This window comes from Schistocerca serialis, chromosome 4 (assembly GCF_023864345.2).
Source record: "Schistocerca serialis cubense isolate TAMUIC-IGC-003099 chromosome 4, iqSchSeri2.2, whole genome shotgun sequence".
Classification (NCBI taxonomy): Eukaryota; Metazoa; Arthropoda; class Insecta; order Orthoptera; family Acrididae; genus Schistocerca; species Schistocerca serialis.
Window position 1 is genome coordinate 441,352,294 of NC_064641.1, and position 14,459 is coordinate 441,366,752.

Genomic DNA, 14,459 nt, shown 5'->3' on the forward strand with positions numbered 1-14,459 from the left:
ATACAATTTTGTGGATTAATAAATAAACAAAAGTACTGACATTTTCTGTCTTTGCAGCTAACCAATCAACACATCTCAATCATTAATTAATTCATTCATTGCTCATCGTGTCCCATAGATCCCAAAGATGGAGAACTTTCAGTGACATGGAATGAGTTAGCAGTAAAAGGAGTGCATTGTTATCCTTATTACAAACCTTGGTGGCGTTAGTACATCCACAATCTATAGGTATCTAATAGGGCGTTTCAGAGTCTTTGCCTCAAACATCTAGTGATGATAGATAATATCATGGGGAACAATTTTTGTTATGGAGAAAATGTTCACTGATGCTTCCTGCTGTCATTCGGCATCCTTTAATATTTGCCAGCCCTGGGATAGTGATATTTCAGCAAACTAGCAGGTTCTACTTCAAGGTGTGCTGCATACTACCTACTCCATAAATTGATACAGTGATTGTAAATAAGAAAACTGTAATAATTAGTGTCTCTAGATGGAGAAAGATATTTAGAAGTAGTCAGGAACTTTAATTTTGCTGGGCCTGCCCCTTTCATTCGAAGCAAATGACTGGATTATAGGTGACACATGAGACATATGCATAGTGTCTATGCCCTGCCAACTCTCAGGGACATACCCAATACAGAAGGATTCCTAGAAATGCTGGGAAATGTTGAGAAACATTTTGTTTCTAAAAAAGGTTGTTCCCCAAAATGTGTTGTATCTGTAGATGTTAATTGAAAACACCGTGTATTTTACAGTCATCAAACAGAAAATGTAACTTGAGATTTTTAATGTACTTCATTGCAAACATTTCTCAAAGGAAAAAATTGTAACCATCCTTCCCACATTAGCTACATGAATCATAATATTTTATTTTGGTTGATGCCTACATTTTTACATGTAAACAAGTAGTAAGATTTTGAATGTAGTCGCGCTTTAGCAAATGAGGGGTGCAAGAGCTACAATGGATTAGAAATAGCAGCAAGTTAGTTGCAAGATGCAAGTTTATTATACCTTGACCACAGTTTTGACAGTTTTTGTCTACTTCAGAAGATATTGTATATAAAATCACATTGTATGTAGCCAATGAGGGAGTCGTTGATTCTGTCTAGAACATGTCATCCTCACTGTGTCTGCCAGAAAGTTCTAGAAATTCACAATTTACAAAATGGCAATAATATTATAGTTGAAGCATCAGTTGTATCAAAAGAACACATTTTTTGGAATCCATTGTTTTAATGCTTCAAAAGGGCATTATTTATTATTTAATTTATTTTAAATTTCTCTTACAAAGTTCTAAAATTTGCCACTTTCTGTCTTTCACTAGTGTTTGAACTAAAGTATATTTAAACAAAACTTACTATTCTTTCACCTGTAGAAAACAAAATGTTTTGATTGAGAAATGTGAAAATTACATCCATTAACGTTTGTTTATGTAGAAATATTGTAAAATTTCACAGCTGTTGACATTATATTTTTTGTTAATTTCATTGGAGGAACATATTTTCACTGAAGTTAATTACATTTTCCCAAACACGTAATAGCTATCTAAATCTGGGACAACAGTTTAAATCTTAATTCTAATTGTCTTACATAAAATTTTTAAAATTTTGCCCATTTCTTTGTTGGTCATAATGAATGTAGTAGACTGCATAACATAATGGTATACTGTTAAACAAATAATTAATCCAAGTTAAAGTTTTTAATTGCCATTTATTACCTACATGTTTTGCCTGACAATATCCCACAAGAAATGCTTAATTTGATGACAACCTGCTCAGTACAGAATGAAATGATTGCTTTTATGTGACCATCTGTATCACATCATACATATATAAATTTGTCAAACAATGAAAACTCCATGTACAAATATCAACACTTTAGAAAAAGATAGATTGCTACTTACTCTAAAGATGACATGTTAAGTTGCAGACAGGCTCAACTGAAAGACACTTACTCACAAGCTTAAACATAAGTATCATTTAGATCTTCCTATCTGCAACTTAACATGCCGTCTTTACATTAAGTAGGAATCTGTCTTTTCCTATATAAAATTTGTATTGTAAAGTATACTAGAGTCCTAGAATCAACTGCTTCATTAATGGAATTTTGTCTATCCCCTGACACATTGAAGGTCAGTGTAGAAAACATAATCAACTTCACTGCATTTCAAATAACATCACTGATATTTTAGTATTTATTGAATGAATATTTAATGTTTAGTAGATGCCCACTGCAAATGGTAACCTTTAAGGATATGAACAAGTTAAAGTAACTGAGAGAAGGAGTGGTCAGAAACTAATTTATGCATTTGTGGATCATATTCTGTAGATTCAGTCATGAAGAAAAACCATCAGATGCGTCAAATAAATCAAGTTATTGTTAAAAGGAGAGAAGTATGTGATAAAAACTGAATTAATATAATCTCGTGATAAAAATCATTATATCATTACACTACTAACGACTATCTCTGCTTTCCAGTACTAAATTTAAAACTGAATAATTAGCAGAAAGTATGTTTGCAGGAAAATAAGACATTTTATTCATCTTTATTTATTTAATTTTTATTTAACTGGATACTGATGTCAATGACAGACTGTAATAGAATGTCATAAATGATTTACCCACACACACACAGACACAGACAGACACACACACACACACACACACACACACACACACACACACACACACACACACACACACACACCCTTCCTCTTTCCATACTGATCTGTAAAATGATACAAGCTCTTAGATTAGATGTTTGTTATTATTACTGTCAGTTTTAGTGTATTTTTAATTTGAATCTTCATAATGCAAGAATTATAAAGTTTCAAAATTAAAACTAAATTGAAACTTCATACTTCTTGCTTTTATGAATTACAAAGTTTCAAAATTGAAAATACACCAAAATTGACAATAACAATGACGAATGTATAATGTAAGAGCCTGTTTCATTTTACAGGTCTTAGTGAACAGTAAGGAAAGAGAAAGGTGTGGTTTCTCATTTATATTAGGTGCTGATTGTATTAAAGTAACAAATTAAAGTTAACCTGACCACAATGATATTTGACAAAGAATGAGACTTAATTACATTTCTAATGGTAAAGAAACATTTATAATGAGCATTATTGTCAGGCAGGTGACATGAGTCTTCAATTCTTAAGTTTAGATAACGAGATAATTTGTATAAAGGAAGGCTAATATGAAAATCCTTAATTTAATTTTCAATATGTAGGAGTTTCCAATTCCCTCTTTATGAAAGGTATGTTCTGAAGACCTACTCAACACAATAAAAAAAAAAAAATCTTCATTTGAATGTTGGACAGAGATGATATTGTGCTTGAAAATTATATTTTGTTTCAAACAGTGGTTGTGTGAAACAAAAACTGAATTAGTTATTAATAAGAAAACTAACAATTAATAAGTACACTAGGGTGACAAAAGCAATGTGACAGTGATATGCACATGAACAAATGGTAGCATCACATACACAAGTTATAAAAGGGCAGTGCATTGGTGGAGCTATCATTTGTACTCCAGTGATTCATGTGCAAAGGTTTCTGACCTGCTTATGGATGCACCATGGGAATTAATGGGTTTGAATGTTGAATGGTAGTTGAAACTAGGCACATGGGACATTTCATTTTGGAAATCATTAGTGAATTCAATATTCCAAGATCCACAGCATCAAGAGTTTGCCAATAATACAAACTTTCAGGCATCACCCCTCACCGCAGACAATGCAGTCACTGATGACATTCACTTAACAACTGAGAGCAGCAGCATTTGTGTAGAGTTGTCAGTGCTAACATACAAGCAACACTGCATGAAATAACTACAGAAATCAATGTGGGATGTACAATGAGTGGCTCTGTTAGAACAGTGTGGTAAAATATAGTGTTAATAGGCTATGGCAGGAGATGACCGAGTTGATTGATTTGCTAACAGCATGACATCATCTACAATACCTCTCCTGGGCTCAAGACCGTATCAGTTAGACCCTATATAACTGGAAAACTGTGGCCTGGTCAGACAAGTCCTGATTTCACTTAGTAAGAGCATGGTGCAGACCCCGTGAAGACACTAACACAAGTTGACAACTAATCCCTGTGCAAACTGGTAGTACCAAGTGAGGTGGCACAGTGGTTAGCACACTGGACTTGCATTTGGAAGGACAATGGTTCAAACACTCGTCTAGCCATCCTCATTTAGATTTTCTGTTATTTCACTGAATTACTTCCAGCAAATGACACAATGGCTCTTTTGAAAGGACATGGCCAACTTCCTTCCCCATCCTTCCCCAAGCCGATGGGACTGATGATATCACTGTGTGATCTTCTCCCCCAAATCAGCCAACCAAAGATGGTAATGGCTCCATAATGGTGTGGGCTGTGTTTACATGGAAATTTGTCTGGAAATGGTTATGTTGAGCAACTTGGTGACCATTTGCAGCCATTCATGGACTTCATGTCCCCAAAAAAGATGGAATTTTTATGTACGAGAGTGTCTCATGTCATGGGTCCACACCTGCTCACAATCTGTTTGAAGAACATTCTGGACAGTTGGGGGAATGATTTGGCCACTCAGATTGCCCGAAATGAATCCGAATGACAATTTATGGGACACAGTTGAGAGGTCAGTTCGTGCATAAAATCCTGCATTTTGAACACTTTCACAGTCATGGGCAGCTATAGAGCAGCATGGCCCAATATTTGTGCAGGAGCTTCTAACAACTTGTTGAGTCCATTCCACACTGAGTTGCTACACTACGTTGGGCAAAAGGAGGCCCCACACAATCTCAAGAGGTATCTCAGGCCTTTTGTCAGCTCAGTGTAAATTTACTTGGGAATGATTGGAAGGATTTCAAGGTATTTCAAGAGACCTTTGCAAGGTGATTTTGTCCAAAGTACCCAATATTTTTACTGCTCTCATTGGCTAATAAATACCTTATTTACTTAACCTGCATTGCAATAGAAGTTAATTCCATATTCAGAATAAATCCTTTGTCAAACTACAAGCAAAACACACACACACACACACACACACACACACACACATGTTGAATGAAGCAGATTTAGTACATTACACACCTGCTTTCACTGGTGGCCCTGTCTCTAGTGGGATAGAATAAACCAGCAACCAGACTGGAGCAAAAAGTGCTGAATTGGCCAGGTCTTGCACCTGGGTCGCCCCAGGGATATGGTCCCTATGACAGGGGTTTGAAAGTAGAGTGGCTTGGTGATGAAACAGCAAGTTGTGTATGAGTGAGTGACTGTATACCACTTTAGGAGGAGTGGAAAGGATCTTTGCTAGGATTTCCCTCATTTCTGGGCTTGATGATAGATAAGTGAAGTAATGGTGAAGGATATGGTTTAGTTGTTCCATTCTGGAGTGATACTGGGTGACAAAGGGGGCTTTCCTCTGTAACCAATCCTTGAGGGTGGTGGAAGGATTTTGGATGTGTGAGGATATAGCATGGTAGATCTGTTTGAAGACCAGATTTGGGGTGTAGTGCCTGTGAAGGTCCTCATGAGACATTCAGGATTCTCAACAAGGCAGTTATCATCATTGCAAATACGCTATCAATTGTTGGACAGACTTTAAAATTAACACAATGGAATATATGCATCCCAAAGAAATTTAACAGGTTGTGTTCCTTTTGATGTATTACCATTAATGTCTATTTCTGCTGTGAACAGATTATTTTGTTTGTTTGAAATTTTATAATTTCAGTTCAACTGTAATCCACAATACAACACAAAAACCATTTTCATATATGCATTGCTTTGTTGCCCAAGGATCAAAGTGGTGTTCTCTACTCTAGTGCAAAGGCCATCATTTTGCTTTCTCAGACATAAGCAAGAAATTCATAATTCCTACAAAGTAACAAGAAAATTAACATTTTTTGCCACTATTTCTATAAATTATCTGATTATTTTGTTCCAAGGATTGAAGATTTCTGTCATCTGCCAAACAAATTGCTATGTTCACAATGAAAATGACAGTATCATTATGAATGCAATGAACTGCATTTCCATTCTAGCGGTCTCATTGTTATTGAGACAATAAACCCTACCTAACATGTCTACCTTTTTTAAATAAATAATAGCAAAATATTAAACTAGCAGTAGAGATAAACAGCAACTATTTAATATAGTTCAAGAAGCCAGCTATTTTCACATTGGCTCATTTTCTGTTAATTTTGCAGTTTAAAATACAGCCTGCAAGTCATGTATCGTATTATTGGTAGTTCATTTTTTATACAGTGTACAGATATGGCTTTTATCATCTGTCTCTGTTTTGTTAATGAATACCTTGATTCTAGCATCAACCCAGAAGATTTTCCTTCAAAATAGGACCTATGGCACATGATCGCTGAATAAATGAATGAATGAATCTACATCATATTCTCTGTGTTGGATGGACTTCTCTCTGTCTGACATAAGTTGCACTCATCCCAAGTGTTGCAGATCTAACAATATTTTTCACTGTCCTTTTCCTGTTGAGCTTGTCACTACCTTTAGTTTTGAAAAATTCATTAATTAATAAAAAAGAAACAGTAATAATAAAGAACTATATCCAGTTATACTATTGTATTATCAATAATACTGATTTCACTGAGTTGCATATCATTTACCTGTTGCAGGTTCTCTGTCAGCAGCAAGCACTGCAGATTCCTTAAGTTCCAGTTTCCTGTGCAGTGCTGCAAATGAGGTAAATCAAGAAACAGACAGGATAGAGTTTTTACTACATTTATGATTCTTTATCATCATCACTGTTACCATAGTTGTCAGCTGACTGAAATTCAAAGATAAGTAAAAGCCTCCTTTAGACTTTTCCATACATTAGTCTTCAGCTACACACATCCTTATTGCCCCTGTATGTTTTTGAATATTAGCTACGCATCTTCGATAAGGCCATCATTTAGACCTTTTCTTACCTCTTGGGATACAGCAAAGAACTTCCTAGTTCCACAAACCATCCATTCCATTTTCACAATTCTCATAAATGTGACTTTTACATCAGTCTGTTCCCTGACTTATTTATTTGTTTTCTGATCCATTCTAGTATTTCTGAACAAGAATCTCTCCATTGCTTGTTGAGTAATTTGAGTTTTTTTAACAGTTTTTGGATTAAAAGTCCATTTATCGTTACTGAGAGATAAAAGCTGGTAGTTCTTACTGATTGTGAGCTTCCCTTTTCAAATTAGTTAGTTTTCCATATTTAGATGGTAAAAATTACTGATTTTTACTTGAAAGAATACTGCTATTCACCACACAGAGGAGATGTTGAATGGCAGATAGGCACTATGAAAAAATACTGCTAGGTATTATGTAGCTATCAGGACTAAGTCCTTCATCAGACATGGACAACAAAACTCACACACATTCATAACTCACACATACAAATGGCTGTTGTGTCCATTAAAGATTTCCATTATTTCATTTCAAATGTTTGATCACATTTTTTTGTCTTTTTATAATTGCTTTTCAGGCCTATTTTCAGACTTACTCTATGATCTTTTTTTGCTTGCTGCTGATCTGATATCTGCCTGCATTAGAGGAAAACAGTACAGTGTCATCAATGAAACAAAGATGTTCCAAATGTGCTCCATTAACACACATTCTATGTCTTTTTATACACTTTATGTCTCTGCAAACTTCCTCTAACACTGCTGTTTTCATAATATGTACAATTATTGACTGAATTTTCTTTCATTTGTAACTTTCTTACTATCCCAGGTAAGTCTAACAAAACTCTATTTTTTTTTGTTTTTGGGTATGCTACAATATATTGAATGAATGACTTGTTTCTCAAGAGCTTTTACTACAGAGCAGATATCAGAATATCTTCAGACATGAAGAGACTTGAGCAGGATGTATTTGAAAAAAATTCGGATGAACTTATTTCTGGCTTTAGCCAGCTTTCTGTACCTATAACTATTTGAGCTTCAGTGCTTTCTATTCGGGCTTGAAGCTCTGGTTCTTTTCCAACACAGCTACAACAATTTGTGGCTACAATACCGATTGTTTCTACAACTACCTTACCGTGTTTTACCTGCCCATTTTAGACGGATGCCCCTTCTGTGGTTTCCTGAGACCCTCTAACCTAAAAAACTGCCCAGTCCCTTCCACACAGCCCCCGCTACCATTGTAGCTGCTTCCTGTGAGTAATGGACTCCTGACCTATTAACTGGAACCCGGAAACACAACACCTGAGGGTGCAAGTCAAGGAATCTGCAGCCTACACAGTCACAGAACAGCCTGAGCCTCTGATTCAGACCCTCCACTTGACTCTGCACCAAAGGACCGCAGTCGGTTCTGTGGACCAAGCTGCGTATAGTGAGCTCTACCTTAACATTGCAAGCAAGACTGGTAGTCTTTACCATTTCCGCTAGCTGCTGAAAACCAGAGAGAATCTCCTCAAATCCAAAGTGCCACATGTAATTGGTACCAACATGTGCCACCACTTGCAGTTGGCTGCACCCTGTACTCTTCATGGCATCCAGAAGCTTCCTTTCCACATCCAGAATGACTCCCACACTGGTATGCACACGGAATGCACACTGACTTCCTTCCCATCCTTGGCAGCCATGTTCCTAAGGGGACACTTTAAGCACCTAATGTTGGAGCTCCCAACTACCAGAAAACCCACCCTCTGTGAATGCTCAGATCTTGCGGTCCGAGAAGCTTCCTCTGGAACAGGGGTATGGCTGCATCCAGCTCAGAGACTTCGTCAGCCACAGGTAACCCCTGAAAACAGTTCGTCAAATGAACCAAGGAGGCCCTACTACCAGCCCCTCAGAAGGTCTTTTGCTGCCTGCCAGACCTTGGAATGATCTCCCACTCAACCATGGGTGAGGGGTCAACTTCAGTGCAGGCAGTACCCAGGGTGGTCACAGCAGTGGACTGATAGGGGTACACGTGGGTCATGCTCAATGTCCCTCGCATTCCCGCATCTGAACCCCCACAGTGATGTCCGTGTCAGCAGCCTTAAGCTGTGTGATGAAAGCCAACACTGCCTGGAGCTGTGAGCAAAGGGTCACCAACTCAGCTCACATCTGTACATAGCAATCATGGTGCCTATCCATTACTGAAGTCTCTCCTGTTTGAAACTCATAAAAATATGTAATAAATGAATGGTGTACTCATCTTATTAGCAGCAGAACTCAAGCGGCTGTCACTGATGGTCTAAGTGACACTGAGCTGTTCCAAGCAAAACAAACAAAAGCCTGTATGATATGAGGGTCGATAGCAATGGTGGTAGTGTACGCTATACTGTTTTTAAAATAAAAAGTTGTTCCTAGTAAGCAGTCAAACATGCAAGAAATAACAAAAATGTACTAGTAACTACACAGGTAACTGAAAATAAGTTGCTCCTGTTTGAAGCTCGTAAAAATATGTAATAAACGAATGGTGTACTTGCCTTATTAGCGGCAGGAACACACAGTGTTCTCTCACTGGTGGTCTAATTGACACTAAGTCATATTAGGCATGCTAGACTGCACATCATGCTACACACAATAATACCATTCTGCATGTTTGTTGTCTAGATTTATTTTCACAGAGGTGGTATGTATACCTACTAGCAATCCTCACTTCAGAGAAGATGTTCAACGTGACCATCTTGTGTTTACAAACACTTCACCACTCACTGGATCATACTTCACAGGACCACACATAACACATCTGCATCCAATATTGTTGTAGCAGCATGCACATGAGCTATTACATCACGTACATGCATGGGTGGAGTGTGACAAACTTGTTCCTTTAAGTGCCTTGCAAGTAAAAATCTAGTGGATTAAGGTCCAGGGAACTGGAGCCTGGACCAACATGAGCAATCTATTGCCTTGGAAACACTTCATTATGCACATTAATTCCAAAGAGTGGCAGTGCACCATCATTCTGAAGCCATAGCTGACACCAAACAGGGAAAGTGAAACATTTTCAGTGTGTTTTTGGAGCTTATGGATGCTCAATGGCAAGGTTATCAAGTGCCTCTGAGCACTATGGGACTTAACTTCTGAGGTCATCAGTCCCCTAGAACTTAGAACTACTTAAACCTAACCAACCTAAGGACATCACACACATCCATGCCCGAGGCAGGATTTGAACCTGCAACCGCAGCGGTCGCACAGTTCCAGACTGTAGCACCTAGAACCGCTCGACCACTCTGGCCAGCGGCAAGGTTATCAGCACATAGAATATTATCTAATGTGTCTGACAAAATATAGCAGAGAAACATACAAACAGGGGTACATTCAACTTGTTCAGCAAAAGGTGAGGGCCAAAAGCACTCCTCCCACAATTACAGCCCACAGGTTTATGTCAAAGCATGCCTGAAAGTCATGTTCATGGGTGACATGTGGGTTGTGCTCTGACCAATAATGGTTGTTGTGGATGTTGAAAATGTCTTCATGAGTGAAGCTGCATTGTCAGCCTGTATCACATTACTTATAAAAAGATTGTTATCTTCCACTTGATGTGAAATCTATCCACTAAACTGTACTTATTGAATGCAATCTTCTTGCTAGTGATGTTGAGTTAATGCATAATAAATTACTGGTTTTATGAAGATGTTGCTCCAGGCAACAAAAACATTCTTATTGGGATCGTGACTTTAAGGGTACCATGCAGCATATGCACAAGCTTGGTTATCAGATGCAATTAACACCGAAAGTATATTGACATATTCATCATCTGTGTTCTCCATTAGGAAGCCACTGTACATGAACTTGACAGGACCAGTTATGGTTGTGCACTGTGCAGTTAGTAGTCACATGCATGCAGTTTAATGGATCACTCTGTCATACGGTAGGCCATTGTCATATGACAAACTGATGTCTTGTTTACAAACAATGAGAACTGGGGAACAGGTGCATAAAAAATAAAAAGGGAACCTGACGAGGATTTGAACCATAGCTCCATGGTAGATGGAGGTTTATGTCTGAACTGATACAATAGAGTGGGTTGACACACATTCCTCTGAACACTCTGTTTACTGCACGATATGACAGTGTTGCCAGATTCTCATTTTCACACATTTGTTTTCAAAGTACACTTGATCTGATTTTACTAAATAAACTTTTACCTTGAATATGGATAATAAATAGTGCACTGACTTCCAAGTGCAGCATTTTTTCTTCATCCTTCATATGCCTTTAGTGAAATATGACAGGATTTAAATATTTACTTGGGTATCTTATTTCTCTGTGTACGTTACAACACTGTCCAGTGACACACATTTGGGATTTGGCTAAACTGTGCTGTGGGGTATGTTATGGGAATAATTAAGAAATGGCATGCAGAAATTTTCTGTTTACTTAGATCTTCATTAATGTGCATTTTCTATTTACATAGGTCTTCATTGACCTGCAACTTATCTGTCATTTATTATGTTCTAAAAGTGAACCTTTCAATTCACTATAGGAGTCAGTGAACTCATACATCTATCTGGGTGTAGAAGTCTGTGAGTGTATGCAATAGAATGATCACATGCTCTTTCATACGAAAATTTTCAGGACTGGTGCTGCCATCTGTTGAAAACCTTACCTTTGGACTAATGGTCACCATCACCCTTGAAGTAATCCCCATCCACACATACATACCAGTCCCAGAGTTTCTGCCACTGGTAAAACATTTTCTGGAAGCCCTGTTCTTTGAGGGTATTTATCATCACCAGCAATGTTTCTTGAATCCTCTCTAGAGTATCAAACCGACAGCCTTTCAACTTGAGTTTCAGTTTTGGGGATAGTGCAAAGTCACAAGGTGCCAAATCTGGAGAGTACGGTGGGTAGGGTACAACCACCATGTTGTTTTTTGCCAAAAAGGTCATCGTGAGCAAGGACTTGTCGTGATGCAGCAGCCAGTTCCCTTGACGCCAAACTTTGGGCCGTTGTCGCTGCACGTTTTCATGGAGCTGTCGCAAAACATCACAGTAGTACACAGAATTCACTGTTTTGATTGGTGGGATTAATTCTTTGTGCACAATTCCCTTGGTATCAAAGAAAATAATGATCATGCTCTTCACTTTGCTCTTCACCTCTCTCACTTTTTTGGGTCTTGGAGAGTCCAGGCTCTTCCACTGGTACACACGCGTATGGCTCATGCTCTGTCCCCCAAACACTTGTTGAATTATTGCAAGGGTCTCTGTAGCACTTTTTCCAAGATTTGCACAGAATTTGATACACATATGCTGTTCAGTTCACGAATCCATCGTAAAATCGCCACACACCAAACACAGAGTATTACGGAAATCACTGTGGACATGCCATACGTCCTTCCAGCTGAATGCCACTCCACACATTGACTCATCAGATGTGTAGCTCTTGCCACCTAGTGATGCAAATATCTACTGCTCCTACTTTCCAGATGGCAGCACCAGTCCTGAAAATTTTGGATTCCACCTCATAGGTCAACCAGGTGACAGACTTTGATTAATTGGCATGATACTAGAAAAATGCAATTAGTTTACAAAGGAAATTGGTTAACTTGTTATAAAACAGTTGTACATTCTATCTTGATGTACAGTTCTTGTATCTTGAGGATACAATTCATACAAACAATGACATGAATGGTTACAGATTTGTTTGACCCTTAGGAAAGCATTATGTAAAAATGCTGAAAACCTGAAGTGACAGATGCTTGAAAATAGACATCAACTATGCAATGAGAACAAACTCGAAAATGTAAACTAAACACACTGTCTTACAGGAATACAGTGGTCAAATTGTAAATAATTTTTTTTACTATATATTTCAGCCTCAGTTCACTGAATAAAATTTAGAAGAATCATTTACCAGTGCTTACAAAGTCTGAAGAATCTGGGACTGTACTACAGTTTTCTATAGGTCATCCCATGAGAGTAAAAAGTGCATGAGTAGTCTGATTATAGTATGTTCACTCTCATTTAAACAGGCATTATTGACATAATGTGTAGTACAATGGGAAGTACCATCTGCCAAGTGCTTCACAGTGTAGATGTAGGGCTCTATTCACTTATACATTGGCAGGCAGAATCTACAACTGCAGGCAACGTCTGTAAAGTACAAGGGGTGTCCAGAAAGTAAGTTCTGACCTGTCGTGAAATGGAAACGGCTATGAAAATCCGATAAAGCTTTGCACAGATGTGTTGGGCAGTGTCTCTAGTATGACCCTAGATAGCAACACATCTCTCTTCTCATTTATGAACTCACAGTGAGCGCGTAAAGATGTCTTAGAAAATAGTGTCTCCCGCCATGTACGAGGGCCTGGTGAGAAATTTCGCCTGAAGCTAGGCAGCCAACATTACATAATTGTCGTGCAGTTTCTTCTTCAAGACAGTTCTCAGCCGCATTCTGCAGGGAAAATGAAGATGCTCCTGCATAGTTTTCAATTGTAAATGTGTGATTACCCACAATAAGCCCGTAATTGTCTCCCTCTGAATTTCATCTCTGCTCACATGAACCGCTGGTTATGAAGACAACATTTTGGCACAGACAATGAGCTGTAGGCCAGCATAGAGAATTAGTGGAAAACACTAGTGGCTGTCTTCTATGATGAGGGTATTGGAAAGTTGGTACAACACTACGACAGATGTCTAAGTCAGAACGGCGACTACGTAGAGAAGCAGCTGGAAGGTGTAGCTAACTGTTACAAATAAAACATTTCTGATTTTCACTGCAGTTTCCATTTTGCGATTGATCGGGACTTACTTTCTGTACAGCCCTCGTATATGAACAACAAATTATGATTAATGGTAACTTACTTACTCTAATGATTACAGGATTCACTTCTAGAATACATCGTATATATACGTATATATTATGGAAAAGCAAATACTTTGAAAAGAATCCCTGCTTCTCCATATGCATTGCTTAGTAGCATTTTTTAGCTACTATGTCTTCCTAAGCATTTATTTGAACTTATACAGAATACTATCACATGCAAAGTCAGAACCTATAAGGGACAGTCAAATGAAAATGACACAGATGAAACATAGGAAGTAAACTGTTAGTTATTTCAAAAGTATTTGTCATAACTGTTAATACATGTATTCCACCGTGAGACAAGGTGGGCAGTGCCTTAATGGAAAAATGTATGTGGTTGTCTACAGAGTGATGACTGTACCATGGCATGCATCTCTTCCTCCAATGCAAATTGAAAGCCATGAATATCTTCCTGCAGGTCTCCAAAAATATGGAAGTCATGTGGGAGAGATTTGGACTGTATGGAGGATATGTAAGGACTTTCCTGTGAAACCTCTGCAGTGTAGTCGAAACAGCCTCAGCAACATGTTGCCATGTTGGGGCCCTGAAGGAAGACATTTGTGGCTGTCGATTTGCTTCTGATGAATCCTGATACAGTAAGCAACTGCAAACAATTTTCCATGAAGTCAATGACTATTTTATCTCACAGTGAGATAAATGTATTAAAAGTAATGATGATTGCTTTTGAAATAGTAAACAGTATTCTTAC

The 14,459-nt window shown here is 37.9% G+C and overlaps 1 protein-coding gene across 1 annotated transcript in view; it reads left to right on the forward strand.

Annotated features, from left to right (window-relative positions):
• LOC126474526 (uncharacterized) overlaps positions 1-14,459 on the forward strand; it is a gene marked incomplete at its 3' end in the record, with an annotated part of 152,876 nt that overhangs the window by 63,547 nt on the left and 74,870 nt on the right. The window contains exon 5 of the mRNA XM_050101996.1: positions 6,647-6,714. Coding sequence (XP_049957953.1) covers positions 6,647-6,714 — 68 coding nt within the window. The remainder of the gene's footprint in view (positions 1-6,646; positions 6,715-14,459) is intronic.